Below are 19,043 nucleotides of genomic sequence, written 5' to 3' on the forward strand. Positions count from 1 at the left end.
AGACCTTCAACTTTCTTTACTTTCTGATACTGTATGACAACAAAGGTTATCTGGTCATGTGTTGGCTCATTTTGTATTTCATTACTGTTTGGTTGAGAATTAAGAAATAAAAGAAACAGATAAGGGGTCTTAGTCTTAAATAGCAAGTCAAATAAAATGAAGGCCAAAAAAGTTAATCAGCAGCAAAATTGGGTCATTAATTAAGAAAATGGTTAGAATGAAAACCTGCGGCCCTCCAGGATCGACGCTGGACACCCCTAATCTAAATTAAACAAGGACAGTCAAGTCTCCATGTGCGTCGTGTGTTCTTGAAAACGGTGATGGTAAGCAGGCGTGTGTGTATATTGAAGAGTTACCGTTCAGGAGAAGACATCTATCTCACCAAACAGCACAATATTGTACCTTGTTTAACAAAGGCAAAAATAAAAAAATAAATATTAAAGCATAAAATGACAATGAATGTGTCTAACTGTACTTACCTTATTACCTCAGTCTATCCCACCGGACTCTCTTTCACTCGTCTACAGCATATCCAGTGTGAGGTATTCTCAGTTTTAGGTCTAAACCCAAAGCGTCAAGTTCTTCATCTGACCGGTGCTGTAGACTCCTTGAGGAGAGGTTTGATCAGCCATACACCTCGATACACACACAGCCAAGGGACTGGCAAAGCAGGGAATGGGATTAACAGTTGGATCAGCAATCTTGGATTCTGACTCACGTGTGATGAAGGCTGTGAGGCTGAGTGTCGGTGATGTGTGAGCGACACTTTTTCTATGGTGTCGTTTCTTGTGACTGAAGACAGAGGGATAGAATTAAAGTTAGTAAAAATCTTTTATTCATAAACACCAGGCAAAGGTTAAATGACAGAGAAGCGCAGTCCAAGGACACCGCCCTTCATCTGCCCCGAGGGGTCGGTGTTCAAGATTTTTTATAGGGTTTCTTGTCTTATGACTTTAGTTACACAAGTATTTCAAAACATTAGCCTGAATCAGCGCTACAAAAACCTAAAGGTGAAGTACATCTGTTAGTTTCCTTAGTTTGGGGCTCGAGGAGTCCACATTCGTGGCCTTCCATGTAGACACCCAGAAACAAGAAGTAGCACTTGTCACGTACACTATAAGCATGCAGGGTCTGCATGACTCCTGCCACATACACCATGGAACATGCTTTCTGTTACGTACACCATGGGCAAGCAGGGTCTGGCATGGCCCTTGTCACGTACACCAGATTGACCAAGCTGTCTTGTATTTTTCCACATGTGGTACTTAATTCTAGGGAGGCAACAGTGCAACACGTCCTAACAACACAGTCAAGAAGGATAAAGATACAAAATGGCAACAGGCCGCACTTACAATTTAGCAATAAAAACAGTTTATTAATTGTCAATTCATTACTAACACCAAATGCTCATGTATTAATAATCTGTAATGTACAAGGCCTCCAGGAACTCAAAGTAAAGAAGCAGAAAAAATATTTAAAGTAAAACAAAATGTCAAGAACGTTCACATTGTAACAGGCCTGGCTCGTGTTTGATTAACTCTACTGGTTATCTGATGAAACGCAGAAAGCAAGCTGATGAAATGTCGGCTAACAGGAGCGCCGCAGAACAATCCCACCACTCAGGTGAGTCCTTCTGAATGAAGACAGACCAGGGAAGGCAGCTGGCTTTGTTCACGTCTTACAAGTCTGTCCTTCTCAGAGTGCCATCCACCTTGTGCTCCAGTCCCAAATTCCAAATGTGCCACGGGGTGCAGTGGGGTTGCCGATCTGGAAGTGTCACTCTATACAGGGCTGATGAATGGTGTCATAAAAACCAACAAAAGTGACTGATCACAAACTCCACATGACGTGTTTGTTTGATCTTTGTGATGACATTTCAGAACATGCTAACCGATAAATAACTGACTTATTCAGTGCATGGTCACAGATTTGATATCAAAAACACATGAACTTTGAAGTCTGCATGTCACGGCTGTCCTCAACGGTCCACTCAAGAGTGACTGACAGTTCTTTCCACCAATCAGCTTTCTTTTGTTTTCAGTTGGTACCTGCCTTTACTGTACTGTCTTTTCTGATTTTGGCCACGTCACCTCTGCCACTGAGTATATTTCATCGATGTCACCTCTTCATTTTGTGGTTTTCACTTTTTATATTTTTCTGCCTTCTTGCATTACATGGCCAATGTACCCTTTTTAGATAAGTCCTTGTAAGAGTCCCTTAAGAACATCAAAGAAATAAAATGTAAAAAGAGTGTGGCCAAAAAATAAAACACTTAGAAAATACAGAAAGTCCAAGCAGAGTGAACCAACATTGAGTAGTGAGGGGGTCAAATGTGACCTTCAGTGGTGGGGGTACAGAAGGGGCTACTTCTGCTTTTTGGAGTTTTCTGTCAAGTAAATGAAGCCGAAGTTTTGTGTAGCTGACACTCTCTCAGAGCAGAGCTTTCTAATCGTCCATCCTGCTGTTGGAGTTTATTGAGCTCCTGTGCCCTCCAGCTTGTAGTCTCAACGTGAAGAAACGTTGTCTTGGGCATCGATATGAAGAAGGTGCTGAACTCAAACTGAAACCTGAACCAACACATTCGGAGAATAGAGCGTCCTTCACACACCACCCCAGGATATACTGATATGGAGCAAAGTAACATCCGTTTTATATTTTTACATTAATAGATCAAATTAACAGCTGGAGCAGCAGAGATCCCTGTGTGTTTCTGCTTTCATAATGGTGTCACATTTCTCATAAAGTTATTATTTTAAATAATATTCCTTCTATACATTAATTGATATTCTTCACAACTGCGGTCCCCCGTGCTAACTCTAGCATGCTGTTGTGACTCTTCAGGTCATAAACAGGTCTTCAACCCTGAATGTTTCATTTTATTTGTATTTAGATCTTCTTAAATTCCCACTCTTGGACTCACCCTTGACACACAGCTGATTAATGTGTTTGGTTTGTAAAGACTCTTTTCATTTATAAATGATGACCTAAATTAGTGTTAAAGTCTTATAAAGCCCCTCTACATTGGTCTGTCATGTGTCTCTCTTTTTAGTCTCCTGTCCTCCTCGACTGTCCCTCCCCAGTATCTGATTGGACAGCATTGGCTGTCAGCTGACGTCACTAAATGACTCCATTATCAGGGTTAAGTAAGGCTGTTTACATTCAGCCCAGGCGTCAGCCATCAGATAACATCCCAGAGATGGTACAAGTTTATTGTTACTCAGATAAGTCTCCATCTTCAAACCTCCGAAACATTAATATTCCCCATGCTGTCAGTGGCACCTCCTGGTAGCTGGCACTGCACTGCGGATTTCATTTGATTTCTCCATTTTTTTTAGTACATTGAAGTTTTTCAGTTGTGTTCTGTGGTTGAAATTGTAATCACCTCACAGTACTACCACTGCCTCATTCTGTTGTCTGGTGTTCATATTTTTCACCATCTTATGTCACAGCACTGGTGCAAAGATGATCAGTCCCTGTATGGCTGACGTCCTAGCAGTACAGTTTGAGTACTTCATGAAATCTTATGTGTTGCTGATGATGGCTGATACAGGAGGACCACTTTCAACATTCCCAACAGGTAAGAGGCTTACCACAATTAGGCCAGTCATTTATGAATATGAAGGCCACATTTAGAACAACAATGAGGTTTTTTTCTTGCACCTATAAGTTGTTGAAGAAGATTCTTGCTGTGTGTGAAATATGTGTTGTATTCCAGTGTGAATTCATATGTGGCTCTGAGGTTACCTTACATGTAGGATCTGTTTGCCACTTTCAGTGTTTTTTCCACTAATCTTATGTATTTATTAACTAGTTTCAAATGGAGTCCTTTACCACATTCAGAAGATTTTCCTTCATTTTTTATGCCTGAGGATCCAATGGAAAGATCATATTTCATTTCTGGGACAGGATTTACTCCAATATGACTTTGTGTGTGTCTCCGAAAACTTCTTCTGGAAGAGAACCCTTTACCACATTCAAAAAAGGTGTACTGCTACTCTCCAGTGTGGATCCTTCTGTGGCACCTACGTTTGCTTGTACGTGAGAATCGTTTGCCACATTTTGGCCAACAATAAGGTTTGTCTCCAGAGTGAATTCTCATGTGATCTTTAGGAGTTGTGCTATCTGAGAAAAGCTTGCCACAGTCAGAACAGCTTTGTTTCTTACTAGAATAAATTATTTTATGCTTGTGAAGAGAAATGTTATAGTAGAGTCGCATTCCACATTCAATACAACTGTAAGGCTTCTCTCCAGTTTGATTTCTGTGTATATAAACAGAACTGAGGTGTGAGAATTGTTTGCCAAATTCCAAGCAATGGTGAGGTTTCTCTTTGGTGTGACGTCTGATGTGACTCTTTAGGGTGCTTTGTTGTGAAAACTGCTTATCACATCCAGGACAACAATAAGGTTTATATCCAATATGAGTTTTGATGTGGCACTGAAGTCTCATTAAATATAAGAATCGTTTCTCACATTCAGAACAGCATGAGATTTTACTTCAGTATGGATTTTAGCAGGTGGATAAAGACCTTACTGGCTTGTATAACATTTGCCACATTCAAAACATAGACACTGCATTTTCACACTAGTGGGAGTTTGTGGGTATACTTGCAAAGAGCAAATGTTTAAAACCTTTTTCCACATTGAGAACAGCAATATGGCTTCTCTCCAGTATCAATTTCTGTGTGTCTTTGTAAATTGCATTTGTCAGAAAATTGTGTGGCACATTATGGACAGCAATGAGGTTTCTCTCCTGTGTGGATTCTTCTGTGCCTCTTAAGATTGCCGTTACATGAGAAGGACTTACCACATTCTGAACAGCAATGTGGTTTTTCTCCTGTGTGGATTCTGCTGTGGGTCTGAAGACTGCTTCTCCTTAAGAATGACTTACCACATTCTCGACAGTATTGAAGTTTTTCTCCTGTGTGGCGTCTCCTGTGGTTCTGAAGATTGCTTCTCCTTGTGAACAACATACCACATTCTGGACAACAATGAGATTTTTCTCCCGTGTGGATTCTTCTGTGGTCCTGAAGGTGGCTTCCCCATGAGAACGATTTACCACATTCTGAACAGCAATAAGGTTTTTCTCCTGTGTGGATTCTTCTGTGGTTGTGAAGATTGCTTATACATGAGAACGAGTTACCACATTCTGGACAACAGTGAGGTTTTTCTCCTGTGTGGCTTCTTCTGTGAATCTGAAGATGGCTTCTCCATGAGAAGGACTTACCACATTCTGAACAACAATGAGGTTTGTCTCCAGTGTAAATCTTCATATGCTTATTAAGATCAGTTTTTTGTGTGAATTGTTTGCCACATTCCAAATAATATTTATCTCCAGTATGAATTTGGATTTCTTTCTCCACTTGCTGTCGGTCAGTTTTGATGGTTTCTGTCTGTGTTACTCCAGTAGCAGGGAGAGAACTGCACTGTAAAAAGGCTGCTGTCAGGTTCTGTGATCCTCTTGCTGATTTCTCTATACCTTCCTCTTTGTATTGAGGAGAGGGCTGACCAAATGAAGATGGAGAGAAGCTGCCATTCTTCTGTAAATCTGAAATAACACAAATATTTCAACTATATTTTCACTGACACCTTTATCCAAGGTGACTTACAACATTTGAGACACAATTTATTACATTTCTCTTGTTTTGCCAACTGGAGGACAGACAGGTCACGTGACTTGCTCGTGGTAACATGGTGTCTCAATAGCTGAATCTAAACCTGCAACTTCAGTGTTTGATGTCCAAATTTCTAACCGCTACCCGCTGTTTAAAACAAATGAAACATTACAAGTAAAGTGGTTGCACACTGGTTGAAGTTCCTTCCTCACCCTAAGGTGCCATTTATGGTCAGTCCACTCTGTGTGTGGTATTTACATGTTCTGCTGCTGTCTGTTCAATTTCTCCACCTTTCTCTTACATGTGAAATACAGGCCTGATCTGATCAATCGATCACAAATCAAAATCAGCCAATATTCACTCCAAATGACTTGACAGATGATCAGCAAATTAACTGATCTTAACATCTGATCTTGAATGATGAAAAGCAAGCAAGACAAAGTTACAACATCTCCAACATACAGAAACACATCCTCGCCAGTCTAACAGTATAATTGCTTTCCTACAAGAGATAACAAATTTGTGGTTTGTAATAAATGTGCAAAATTAAGTCAGTGATGGAGGATTCTCTGCTAACAGTTTAAACAATACAAATCTTATTCATCATCTGAGAAGTCAACACAAAAGGGACTGGTGTGAAGAACGAGCTTAGTCAAGCTCAGTCGTCTACTCTCACTCGGCATCCAATAATGGCAGCACTTAGAAAATTCAACCTTATAATACTGACAGCAAGAACGCCAAAGACTTACAGTGACAGTAAAACAATGGAATTCGTAAGCCTGGACAACCAGCCACTTTCAGTTCTGGAAGATATTACCTTCTGGATCATTTAGATCCAAGATTCCATCTGCCAGTGAGTGTTTGTTGACAGATTTATTTGTATAATTAATTAACCAGTCATTAGATATTTTGACTAAAATCCCGTTTATTAACCTTTCAGTGAATGTGTAGGTAGATGGGAGGAAAGTGATGCAGAGTTTTACTGACCTGGAACATAAATATAAAGATATTTTTCCCCACCTTAAACAATGATACAAGGACACATATTTCACAGATGATTGCAAATCTCAAAACACAAACTGCTTAGTGCCGGTGTCTCGACCACACAGATGCACTTGGAGTGACAGACTACAGCCGAGAGATCCAAAAAAACTCCCCGCCAACAGAACTGCAGAATGCATGAAGAAACTGTCAATAAAGATAAAAACGATATTTGAGTCTGCAGCATCAGAGGTGAATCTTTATCTCTGTGAACCTCATACCACAAGAGATGCTGGGCCACTGGCTTTCTGGAGGACAAATAAAAGTCGTCGTCCTACCTGTGCCCTTCTTATATGAGTGGGGACAGCGAGGGTCTGTTCAGTACGGCAGCACACGTCGTGGATGACAGGAGGACCAGACTGTCCTCAGAACATGCAGAGATGCTTATATTCTTAGATAAGCGCTCACCAAGACTGTCTCGTTTTCTTCTTGTCATAGTAGATAACTACAAATATGCAATTGAACATTTCATCTGATTAGAAATGTGGAGCATGATTAATACATGCCTTTTGTTTTGCTCAGCTTGTTTTTGTTCCATTATGTGTGCATTATGGGTAAATGTTCTTTATGTATGCTGTATGCAGAAGTACTTTATTGTGGAATGTGAAGTTTATTCATGGCTAAAATTACATTTATTATTAAGAAAAAAGAAAACAGTATTATTATTATTGATATCAGCAGGTCCTAACAGAATGGAATGGGTGCTCAGCTGTCCTGGGATCAAATCCTGCCCACAGTTGTTCTACACAGGGGTTCGGAATGGCATTTCAGGTTATTCTGGTTCTTCCCCTCATCCACAAGAACATGCAGGTGAAGTGGAGTGGTGACTCCAAATTGACCCGATGAGACTGTGGAAGATGGAAGGGCCCAAGATCATCACCAAGTGAAGATTTCACACCACGGCCAACTTGTCCAGGCCATGCTGCCTCAGGAAGTTCAGGCTGAGAGCAGAACACAAGATGCTGAAAGACCCTGAGACCCCCTGAAGGTCATCATGGCTCATACAGGTAGCTCTTGTCACTGTTAACGTCAAAGTGCACGAGATTACAATTAGAAAGATGAGGCACATATTAGGTGAGCACTAGCTTGAGCAAATTCACTCTTACTTAGTGCACAGGGGTGAGGATTTGATTCTTACTTTTTTATTCCTTTATGTGGACATTTCTACCTTAACTGCCGCGCAATTTAAGAAATATACATGTCTTTAACTAAATAGATCTTTTTATATTCTCATTGAATGTAATATACCGTTAGCCTAACATACGTCAGAGCTTCAGTCAAAGCCTCATGATTCAGTCATGTGCTCAACACTTTAGATTTTTCCTTTACCCAAGTTTTTCTAATTTATCATTTATTAGGTAACCTATTGTTTGTTATCATGCACCCGAGCAGGTAGTCCTTATCCAAGTTCAATTAACCGTGTTTTCCACACTCATTTCAATCTACTAAAATCATCAAATTTCCCACCCTTAGGATTTATACACGTCCTCTTTCTTTTATATTTAATCACATTACTCACTTATTCCAACACTCCCAGGTGACTCTTCTCCTTCTTTCCCATTTTCCTCGGTGATTTTCTCTTCAGACTCTGATAACTCTGATTTCAGCTCTGTATAATTCTCCTGTGTTGCCAGTCGTCCCGTATTAGTGGACCAGGGCTGTAAACTGAATGGAAATTCTTCACAGGCATCTTGCTTGTAAATATCCTCATTTTCTTGCTTTTGAAGTTTAAGACCAACTGAGAAATCATTCAAGTCTTCAGTTGTAATGGCAGCAGTCACCCCCTGACACTCCTCCTCCTGTTTAAAAACTGAAATTCTTTCTTCGTGATCCTCCAGCTTCACACGCACATCCTCTGGTGTGAGCCACTCACAGTCCTCTTCTTTAATGTCCACCGTTCTTTCATCCACGCCATCTTCTTTCGCAGAGGCCATGCTCTGTGGTTCTCTCTCTTTAAGTGTCTGCCCTTCTCTTTTCAGATTCACTTCTCACATGGAGAGCCCTGAGCTGGAGGCCATTAGACACCTCAGTGTAAGCACAAGTGAAATGGGAAAGCCCTGTGAAAATAAAAGTGTAGAATTAACTTCATAAAGTCAGTAAAAATAATGAGCACACTTCAGGGTCACAGTGCCCTCCATGAGGTTTGGTTCAAAGTCACATTTTTCTTGATTTGCTCCTCTGCCTCACAGTTTAAAATTACAAATCAAACAATTCAGATGTGATCAAAGTGCACTGCAGGCCTTCATTAAAGGGGATTTGCATACATTTCAGTGCCACCATGTAGATATGACAACACTTTATCTACACGGCACCATCATGTTTGGACACAGCAATGGCAGGTCTATTAAAGACGTCATATTTAGGGCTTTGTTGGCTATGGACTGACATGAACTTCAAACAGGAGTACGGGGTGTTCACATCATTGACACGTTTCAGTGCAGGAGGTGTTGTAAGGACAAAGAGACCATCAGAAATTGTGACAATTCATTCATTTGTTCTCAGATAAGAGTACATGGAGCTCCTCAGAAACTCCTTATTGATAATGGTGGGGAATCAGAGAGATGGCAGAGAATATTAACACTGAAACAAAGACCACCACTGCACACAGTCCCTGGGGTAATGGACTACCCAAGAGACACAATCAGACACTCACAGAAATTATACAGAAAGTGATAAAGAATACTGGATGTGACTGGTTAGTGCCAGATTAGCGCCACGGGGCACTAGTGGTAAAGAATACCATGCACAATATTTATGGGTACAGCTCATATCAGCTGGTGTTTAGCCGAAATCCAAATCTTCCTTGTGTTCTCGTGGACAGACCACCCGCCCTAGAAGGCACCACTAGGAGTGTGTCAGAGGAGCACATATTCCAGCGCTCGACACTCCAAGAAGAGCATTTACACTGTGTGCACAATTATTAAGCAAATTGTATTTTTGAGGATTAATTTTAATTTGGAACAAATACAGTGCCATCAGTCAATCCAAAATGTTAATAAACCTGTAACTAGAATGTTTTACAAAGGAAATGTGAGTGTGAACATTCTCAGGGGAATACATATGTGTGTGCAATTATTAGGCAACTATTAGTGTACAGAATTATTATCCAACTAAAGGAGAAATTAAAATTTTCCCATCTCACTTGTTTGTTTTCATCTATTAAAGTGAGAATAACAAACAACTGAAAATTTACAAACAAACATTTCTGACATTTCAAAAAAAAAAAAAATGAGTGACCAATACGGCCATGCTTCTTTTCAATAACAGTCATAGGCCTTCCACTCTTAGAGTCTGTCAGTTTCTTGATCTGTTAACAAATTTTTGTGCAGCAGCAACCACAGCCTCTCCCAGACGCCGTTCAGAGAGGCGTTCCGTTTTCCTTCCCCGTAAATCTGCAGTTTAAGAAGGGCTTTAGGTTAGGTGAGGAAGGGGGGCATGTCATTTTTGATGGAGCATTGTACTGCATAAAAATCATGATCTTCTAGAAAATTACATACTTTTTCTTTTACCACTGCTTGAATAAAGTGTCTTTGTCTTCTAAAAACTGGCAGTAGGTTTAACAGTTGATTTTGAACCCATTTTAAACCTGAAAAGGTCCAACTAGCTCATTTTAAAAAAAATCACACCATACCAGTACCCCATCTTCATCTTACAGGTGTATGAGTCGAGGTGGAGCTCTGCGCCCGTTACTGATCCAGCCATGGGCCCATCCATCTGCTCCGTCAAGTGTCACTCTCATCTCATCAGTCCATAAAACCTTTGAAAAATCTGTCTTCACATATTTCTTGGCCCAGTTTTGACATTGCAACTTATATGTCTTATTCAGTGGTGGTTGGGTTTCAGCCTTGCCTTACCTTGGCCATTTCTCTGAGCACTGAAAACCTTGTACTTCTGGGCACTCCATGTAGGCTGCCGGTCTGGAATATGACAGCACTGGAGGATAACAGGTTCCTAGTAACTCCACATTTCATTCTTCTCAAATCTTTGGCAGTTAATTTGCTTCTTTTATTCCAAAACACATTTCTTGTGGCCCTGTTGACTATTGCACCAAAATGTTTAATGGTTCGGAGATCATGCCCCAATATCTGAGCAATTTCAAGAGTGCTGCATCCCCCTGAAAGACTTTTTACAATTTGACTTTTTAGTGTCGGTTAAATATCTTTTTTGCCTTAGGAGAACAAGCTGCCTAATAATTATGCACACCTTGATAAAGAGTGTTGATCTCCTTAGGCCACACCCTCACTCATTACACAAATACACATCACCCGATATGCTTAAATCCAATAAGTATTCAAGTTTATGTATTCCAACTCTAAGCTGTATAAATAAAAATGATGATATGGTCAAAATACTCACTTGCCCAATAATTGTGCACACAGTGTACTGAAGCTGAGCTTTCAGAGCAAATACGGAGAGCACTCCAGAGACAGGTTAATTCTGAAAATGATAAATCGGAGACAAAGTGGACGACAAAAGAGTGGACTGTGCAGAATGGAAGGGACCTGCAGATGTCACTGGACAGGATGGAGTTGTGAAATGTGTCAGATGTTGAGGTGCTCTTGGAAGGGCCCACCATTCTAGACTACGTAAAGTCAACAGTAAAGGTGACAATCGACAGACCACCATCAGTGAGAGAGATGGAGAGAGAGATTTATCTAACATTACATCAGATAATGAAGACACTGGAGATGAGAAGGAGACTCTAAACTCCTCAGTCCCAGTAGAAGATGTCGATGTTGAAGTTGAGCAAACTCACAGGTTAAGACGGAGTCACTGTGTTTGTCTAAAAAAGGGGCAAACTGTGAGATATGTGGGCAGAGATGGTGGCATACAGATAAAGTATTAGATTGGGCTGGCAAAGCAGAACTTGGTATAATTCAGAGTTTACTGATCCTGACAGCACTGCTGACACAGAAGGTCTGTTGACACATCAAGTGTGGATAATCTGCAAGTTGAACAAGAAACAAATGAACTGCAACTACGGGACTTGTGTGTGGAAATCACGGAGATATCAGCTGAGTCAGCAAAGAAGGAAGAGATAAGCAGCTGGGAAAGAAATGGAGCATCTGAGGAGGTGGAAAACCACAAGATGGATATGCCTTTTAAAAAGAGTCTTCAGCAGGAATCACACCTAAAGACCACCTAGTGGCACGAGGGTCTGAGGGGCAAGATAGGAGTGGGCTCAATAGGGATTCGCCAACATGGGCATCAGAATCGGCTCACCAAGGTGCCAGAGGCAGCATTGCCACTTTAAACAATGAGGAGAGACAGTTGAGCTCCAGCCCATAATAGTCGAGTCACGGCTCTGCTGAACTTGAGCTCTGCAACTTTCAGATTTTTATGGCTTCATACACTGTTAAAAATGTAACTACGTGATAGTCAACCCAGTGTAAATTTTTTTGTTATTCTAGCATTTCTGTGTTAAATGTTTAGCTTGACATTTGTTTCTTCATTGTGTGGTGCAGATGTGAGTTCTATTTTTCTTTTTCTTTTTGGTTCAAATGTAAAGATCAGCATTGTGAGAATTAATCTGTTTGTGCGAGTTTTTCTTTTGCGCAATGCGCATGTCTTGTGAAAATATTCTTGACTTATGAGATTTCGACACGTGCATGACTCTACAGTCAGCAATTACTAACGTTTGATAGCCCCGACTTATAGTAAGTACATGAATTTACAAGAGTAGGACTTGTCTTTGTTGAAAACCATATAGTTAAAAAATCGGGGTACGATTTATTAACAGTTGCCACGCGAGTAACCTTACTAACTTCGACGACTATCGATGATAAAAACTTATTTATGTTCAGCAGTAGGTTAAGTGTTTAATGTTAGCTTGTGTTACTTGCAATGTGTAATGATGGCGGGTCTGTTAATTATGGAAGATTTTAGTGACTATAACAGAATATGAAAATGAATAATTATAAAATGAAAGCTCAGTTGCACTTACTGTGGTGGCTTTAAGTTTTTAACAAAAGCTATGCCATTGAAATATTTCCCTCTTTCCATTTTTCATTATAACAACTCTTGTGTTTTTATATCTCAAAACCCGACATCAGAACATTTTTTTCACTTAAAGTTAGCGGTCTGAATTCCCGTAGTAGCTGCAGTGCCCAACTCAAGCTTTTGACGCACCATACCAAAGTTTAGAGCAGAGACTGAACGCAGATGATTACACTTTATTCAAGAGGATTGGACAATAGGAGCTTATGGGAACGGTCAGATAATTTTGCTTTTTAAACAGTAGATTAATAAAACAACATCAATATTCAATCAGTACCGTTTTATTCATAAAATCACATGCAGTCGAAAAAAAAATTAAAAGATGCCGTGCATGCCATGCAGGATGACGGCTTTTTTAAAACTGAATGTTCTAGTAAATTATTACGGGCACTAGGGTGCGTATGTATAACAGTTTGTAAAGGCAGATGCGTGATTACTGGTTGGAGGACTCCTTTCTTCCTTGTGCACATTCCTTACATGCCAAGTACCTTTAATAGAGGAAAAGTGGGTCATAAACAGAGAAAGCGAGCGGTAAACGGGGCCGAATCTAAAATTAACACACTGAGCGACCTCAACAACAACTCTTCTCTCCTTCAAGGAAAAATATATAAACACTCACAAACATATGTTAATAAATCTAAGTTGCGCCCCTCGACTGCTCGTGTATAAACGTGATGTGCAGTTTTACTGTGTTCTTTTTTAGATAACACCTTAGACATTTGTGATAGAATTATTACAGAAGTGCAGGTAAATGCTTACAAAAGAGGATTTGGTTCTCCCAGAGGTTACCGTAAGATTGTAAATGCGAGGTTAATTTCTTGCCAAATCACCCTGGTGGTCAAAAAGATGAAGATCTTGAAACAGAGAGGCAGCAACTTGTGGAAAATATGAACCTGGACCTAATCAACACCAAAATGGGCCTCACTTTTTCCCTGAGAAGAAAGGAGACTGTCGTGGATGAACCACTGGGCTCTGTAGTCCAACAGAGATGGCCAGGCCTTTTCATAGAGCAGCAAGTGAGTTTCATCTAACCTTATCATTCAATTGTCGAGTAGCAATGCTAGTATATTGAAAATAAGTACATTATTAATTTCTGAATTTTGTTACAGGTATATGCAGAATTTTATTGCATTACCCAGGTGCAACCAAAAGAAATATTTCTGACACCCTTGGACAAGTATTCGACAGATCTGATCAAAATGTACAGAGCAAAAGGAGGCAAGACGGCACATGAATTGAAATCACTTTTAGAATTACTAGATGAACAGGAACGTAATAAGGACCAGGAAAGAATTGTTTAATAGTCATAAGCATGAACTTAACGTAGTACAGTATGTGGCAGTGTTGTAATTAAGGCTTTAAACTGTTTGCTTATGAAGGTGCAAGTGGCAAACCCACAGACTGTTATCAAATGTATGCAAAATGATTTAATAGAACAAGCTAAATTCTACTGTATATGTTTATATCGCAGACATTGGAGGGAATATGTGCAGTGCCAATGTCATGGACTACAAATTCATAATGTATTCATTTACAGTTTTCTTTAATGATGAAATTTACACAAACAATATTTTACCAGAAATAAAAGTACAATTCCTTGTTTAAACCTAAGGTGTGACCAGCAACTTGGTGGTGTAATCAACAACATTCCTGACTATTCTGTTTATTATAAATTGAAAATTTAAATTATCCAGGTTAATAGCATTTTTTTGTGTGTGTCTGGATGTGTGCATACAACTATACTAATAAAAGGCAAGCCCTCACTGACTCATCACTAATTCTCCAACTTCTCATGTAGGTAGAAGGTTGACAGGCTCATTCCTTACAGCTTACTTACAAAAGTTGGGCAGGTTTCATTTCGAAATTCTACACGTAACGGTCATAAATGGTCGACAATGTCCACCATGTTAAACTTTCTTACTTATGGCCCCATCTTCACGAAATTTGGTAGGCGGCTTCCCTGCACTAACGGAAACCGATATATGTACTTATTTCGGTGGTATGACGCCACTGTTGGCCGCCATATCGAACTTTCCAACGGTCTTTGTTACTTATGGGCCCATCTTCAAGAAATTTGGGTTCCCAGTGCTAACGGAGTCCTACTTACGTACATATATATATGTCCATAGCCTGCAGCTCAGTCACCGTGTGAGGCGACGTTGGCACTCCTGAGCATAATCTAATTTTGAAGGTTGGGGCACCAATAATGCTACTGAGAAACTTACAGCCACCGAAACTTTGTAACGGCACGAGGCTTCAGGTCAACCTTAATTGAGGCAACTACTTTTACTGGCAATGGTTCAGGGGAGAGAGTTTTTATTCCTCACATCCCTGTTATACCCTCTGATCACCCATTTCAATTCAAATGTCTCCAATTTACAGTAGGGCTCTGCTTCGTAATGACAATTAATAAGTCAGGGACAGACCGTACAAAAGGTTGCCATTGATTTGAGGCAAGATTGCTTTTCACATGGCCAACTATACATTGCAAGCTCAAGAGTAAGCTCAGTGCACAGCTTGGTCATATTACAACTGGAGGGCCGAACTGACAACGTGGTATACAAAGAGATCCGTAAATAATTATTGATATATTTTTTCTCAGTTTAAAAAGGTTTACTTTTCTTCTTAATAAAAATTTTAAGGCAGTACTTCGCCACTGCCAAGTGCAGGTATTTTGCTAGTTCTGAATAATTTGCAGGTGTGCAACATCCTTTCATTATTTGGATTCATTTAACAAAGATGGACTTTCGTATATGTACAGAAATGTGGAAGAAAATGTGTCAAATATAAGTAGTGGTTTTGTTTAAAGTTTTCTTAAATTGTCAGTTTGTTCAAACATTATTTCTTTGTATATTCTACCTCTATGGCTATCATTCTTGTTAACCTTTCAGACAATGGATGTTACCACACAAGAGGGCAACGGTTCTACAAGGACTACCTCTGTACTTAAGAGAAGACAAGAAGTTATCAACACGTCATGTGAGTTCTGTTGGAAATGTAAAACTAAATGATTAACAAACTGGAAAGTTACGTTGGTAGACAACCTTTCACTTGGCTTTGGAGAGTCAACTATGGTGTATCTTATCACACCTTAACTGTATCACTGTTCTATATTTTTAGGATACAGACTCCCTTCAAATATATACAAATGAAATGAAGATAGGAATATCAGAGGTTGTGAGGCACCATGAGGCCCATCCTGGAGCCACACCAATGAATGTGGCTGTGGTGATAGAAGGTCGAGTAGTAACTGAAGAGCTTGTCGACTTCACAACTGCATTTGTCACCCTTGCTGGTCTTCTGTATGCTCTAAACATTCACTACTCAAAAGAACTGAAATGCACTTTTGAAACGGAGCAGAAGGCGTTTCTAACTATTGGGGACTCAAACTCACAGAGTATTGTTACTCAAAAATATGCTGCATGAATAAATGTTAGACAAAGGAGTCTCAGATCTGCAGAATAGGACAGGTTTGTCTTTTAATTTTAGATTAACTCTTCTATTGCTACTTCTCTTTGTGTGAAATTCTTCTCAGCTTCACATTAGTTTTAATATTACGACATAATCCCTTTACCCTGTGCAGGTTCTTTTAAAAAGACATTTTGGAATTATTGATGTAACACTTTTCAAATTAAGATTCCATAACATCAGAGATGACATGTCTTGTGGTTATTAGTAATGATAATGTTAAGACAAAATGTGAACGCACTGAATATAAATACATTTCTAAAAGGGATTTTCACATTGTAATAATAATGTAATGCCATGTCTAAGAAAATAAAGCTGAATTATTTTCAAAAAAGCTGTTTTTCTTTTGTGTTCAAATAGAATATGTTGCTCAATATAGTCAGAGATCTTAAGTAACTGATTACAATGTGCTTTGAGTTTGCAAAAAATAAACATATTAATTTGTAGAATTACTACCTGGAAGTTTCTCTAAATTTACTTAAGTTTATTCAGCATAGGTTTTTTAGTTACGCCAATTAGAGATGACATTGACACAGCTCTAAGTTAGATGGGCTTAATGCTGTTTTACATATTAGTTATTTCTAATTAAAGTAATTTTTTTTAGTTTGGCAGAGTGTAGTTTGTATCCGTGAACTCAGATTTTGGAATTGTCAGGACTTGTCGATGTAATGTTGAGCAAACTCAATAAGCACATTGTAATCAGTTACTTAATATTTTTTGTTGGGAGTAGGACTGATTTTTTTTTTCAGTGTATGGTTGGATGCAAACAGTCCTGATGGGCTCACCGCTACCCTGGCTTGAGTCCTGTTCTTCACTTAACACGGCCATCTCTAGTAAGCAAAAGAATAAAATTACATAGAAATACTGAAAGTAGTTGTGAAGGATAAAAGATATTAAATAAAACAATATCGTTTAAAATATCACAAAAATTGTATTCGTAATGCCACGCCAGCTGTAGATTTTACTGTATCCCTCCAGCAGCACTAGCTTGTGTAACGTTTGTATTTTTAATTTCCCATTAAATAAATCAAAGTCTCTCTGTTGCAGTGAAAGCACACGAGTATCTTTACTGATAAGAAAATATTAAAAAAATGAGTTTATTGAAATTATTTCTAAAAGGTCTCGGTATGAGACAAACTGCTGGAAATGAAAACTGAACGAGCCCTGTAAAGTTACATCGTGCGACGCCACTTTAATAAAGTTTGCCGATGAAGATTTTAGAAGAAAGAGGGAAAAAACGCAAAGAAAACGCAGAACTCGAGAAAAATCAGAAATGAATGACGGGGCCGTGCGGGAGCGAGCGGCTGAACAAGCACGTGCCCGACGGACAGCACAGTTGGGAGCATGCGCGAAATCAAAAGGCGAAACGGCGTGGAAAGTGCAGGTGCGTAAAGAGAGCAGAAGCAATCCCGAGTTAACGCGCCTCCGCCAAATTAGATGTAGGGTTACATTTCACGGGACACCGAACGGAAAATAAAGTAACGTAGCAGTAGCAAAAAAAAGTGCGCGACCCTCGTCATCCACAATAAACTCCTGAAGGTGCGATTTGCAGTGCTGCCTCCACCTCCCCTCCTCCTCCTCCACGTAGCGCTCAATCCCAAACACTTAAAAGCGAACCACGCGGCGTCAAGCACCTCCTCAAATTTAAAGCCGCTCAGCATGTCGCGATCTTCCTCACTGCTGGCATTCCCACCCGTACGCGATCCCCACGTTCGACTTTGTCTCACCTTCTGCACCTTTGCTTGATCTTATGGCCGCGAAGAAGTCTGACCGCGAGGGTCTCATAAGAACAAACTAGTGATGTGCTGCTGAATACTAACGTGTCAAGCTTTCGAAGCGCCGCTATGAATTAGTGATGGGCCGCTCGATACTGCGGTTTCAACATTGTGACGAGCTTTCGAGTCGCAAATGCGCCCGTCACGTGATTTTGAGGCACGCTAGCGTGATGGCGTCATTGATATCTGCGCAGTCAGCAGCAGATTTGCTCAGCTCCCACATCTGCTGAACGCGATTGACTCAAAGTGTAAAAGCAGTTGGCCCTGCTGCATCTGTAAGGTGTGCTGACGCGAGTTTAAATCCTAGCTGGGGCTCGCGTATGGCCCCTGCCCAAAGTTTTAAAAGAAGGACTTTTTTAAAAAGAGTTATGTAGTACTTGTCTGTGAGTTAACAAATACGTTTAGCAGACATTATGAATGATTCACATGCGACACCTCGTGCCTTGGTGTATAATCGTGTCCACCTAGAATCTGTAACAAATTAATGAGCATATTTTGCGTATGGCAGCACTTATTATAACAATCCAGCGTCTCTTCTACCCCATGTCGATCATATCAGAGAGGCTAAGAAACGCTTCATCAAAGCCGACTTGTATACACGCACGACACTCCTAATTAAACGTTTTTAGTATTCAGTGATTCCCAGATCTGTAGCTGATTTGTATTATTGATTTCTAAAAAGCAATGTGAGTAAAAGCGAGCTCTGCGTAACTAATCACAACTGTCTTTAATACAGAATCAGTGCAATCGACAGAGTCTTCTGCAATTTAGGGAAAGCCTCGGGATTTCTGCGTTAATGAGACAAAAATGTTAGAAAGAAATATGTTACGATGTTTATAATTAACAAAACTCATCGTTTATCTGAAATATACTCCTTTGTATTTTTATGTTTAACACTGTAATGCTTCAGTGTACAGTCTCTATCTATCTATTCTTTCCACTTCTGTAGGTGTACATTGTCGGTATTCTCCATGGCATTTGCCCCCCAGTGTAACGTGTGCCAGTGTAAGTGAGGGGCGGCAGACGAGGTCACGGAAGGCAAGGCACCTCCTCACCCTGATGCCATGCAGGCTCTCCTCATAAATATTACCATCTTGAGGTTTTTCTCATTCCTGCCATATTATTATTATTATTATTATTATTATTGAAC

General features: G+C 39.9%; 1 protein-coding gene across 2 annotated transcripts; it reads right to left on the reverse strand.

Annotated features, from left to right (window-relative positions):
* Window positions 1-1,354: 1,354 nt before the first annotated feature.
* Window positions 1,355-18,019, reverse strand: LOC120528478 (zinc finger and SCAN domain-containing protein 2-like). Of its 2 annotated transcripts, XM_039752651.1 has the most exons (4): window positions 17,846-18,019; window positions 11,010-11,598; window positions 8,173-8,710; window positions 1,355-5,545 (listed from the first exon to the last, which is right to left on the reverse strand). In XM_039752651.1, the coding sequence occupies exons 3-4, from the start codon at window positions 8,585-8,587 to the stop codon at window positions 4,725-4,727; spliced, it is 1,236 nt and encodes a 411-aa protein (XP_039608585.1). In that variant the 5' UTR covers window positions 8,588-8,710; window positions 11,010-11,598; window positions 17,846-18,019; the 3' UTR covers window positions 1,355-4,724. The 2 variants fall into 2 exon arrangements, with proteins under 2 accessions (XP_039608585.1, XP_039608584.1); XM_039752650.1 differs by lacking the exon at window positions 11,010-11,598.
* Window positions 18,020-19,043: the final 1,024 nt, after the last annotated feature.

Source organism: Polypterus senegalus, chromosome 4, assembly GCF_016835505.1.
Source record: "Polypterus senegalus isolate Bchr_013 chromosome 4, ASM1683550v1, whole genome shotgun sequence".
Taxonomy (NCBI): Eukaryota; Metazoa; Chordata; class Cladistia; order Polypteriformes; family Polypteridae; genus Polypterus; species Polypterus senegalus.

Bases quoted from the DNA above. Each gene is read 5' to 3' on its own strand.
- LOC120528478 (XM_039752650.1), bottom strand. From the start codon at position 8,587: ATGGCCTCTGCGAAAGAAGATGGCGTGGATGAAAGAACGGTGGACATT. The intron at 5,546-8,172 runs GTGAGTAATGTG...GTGTTATTTCAG, and splicing joins ACCTGGGAGTGTTGGAATAA to ATTTACAGAAGAATGGCAGC.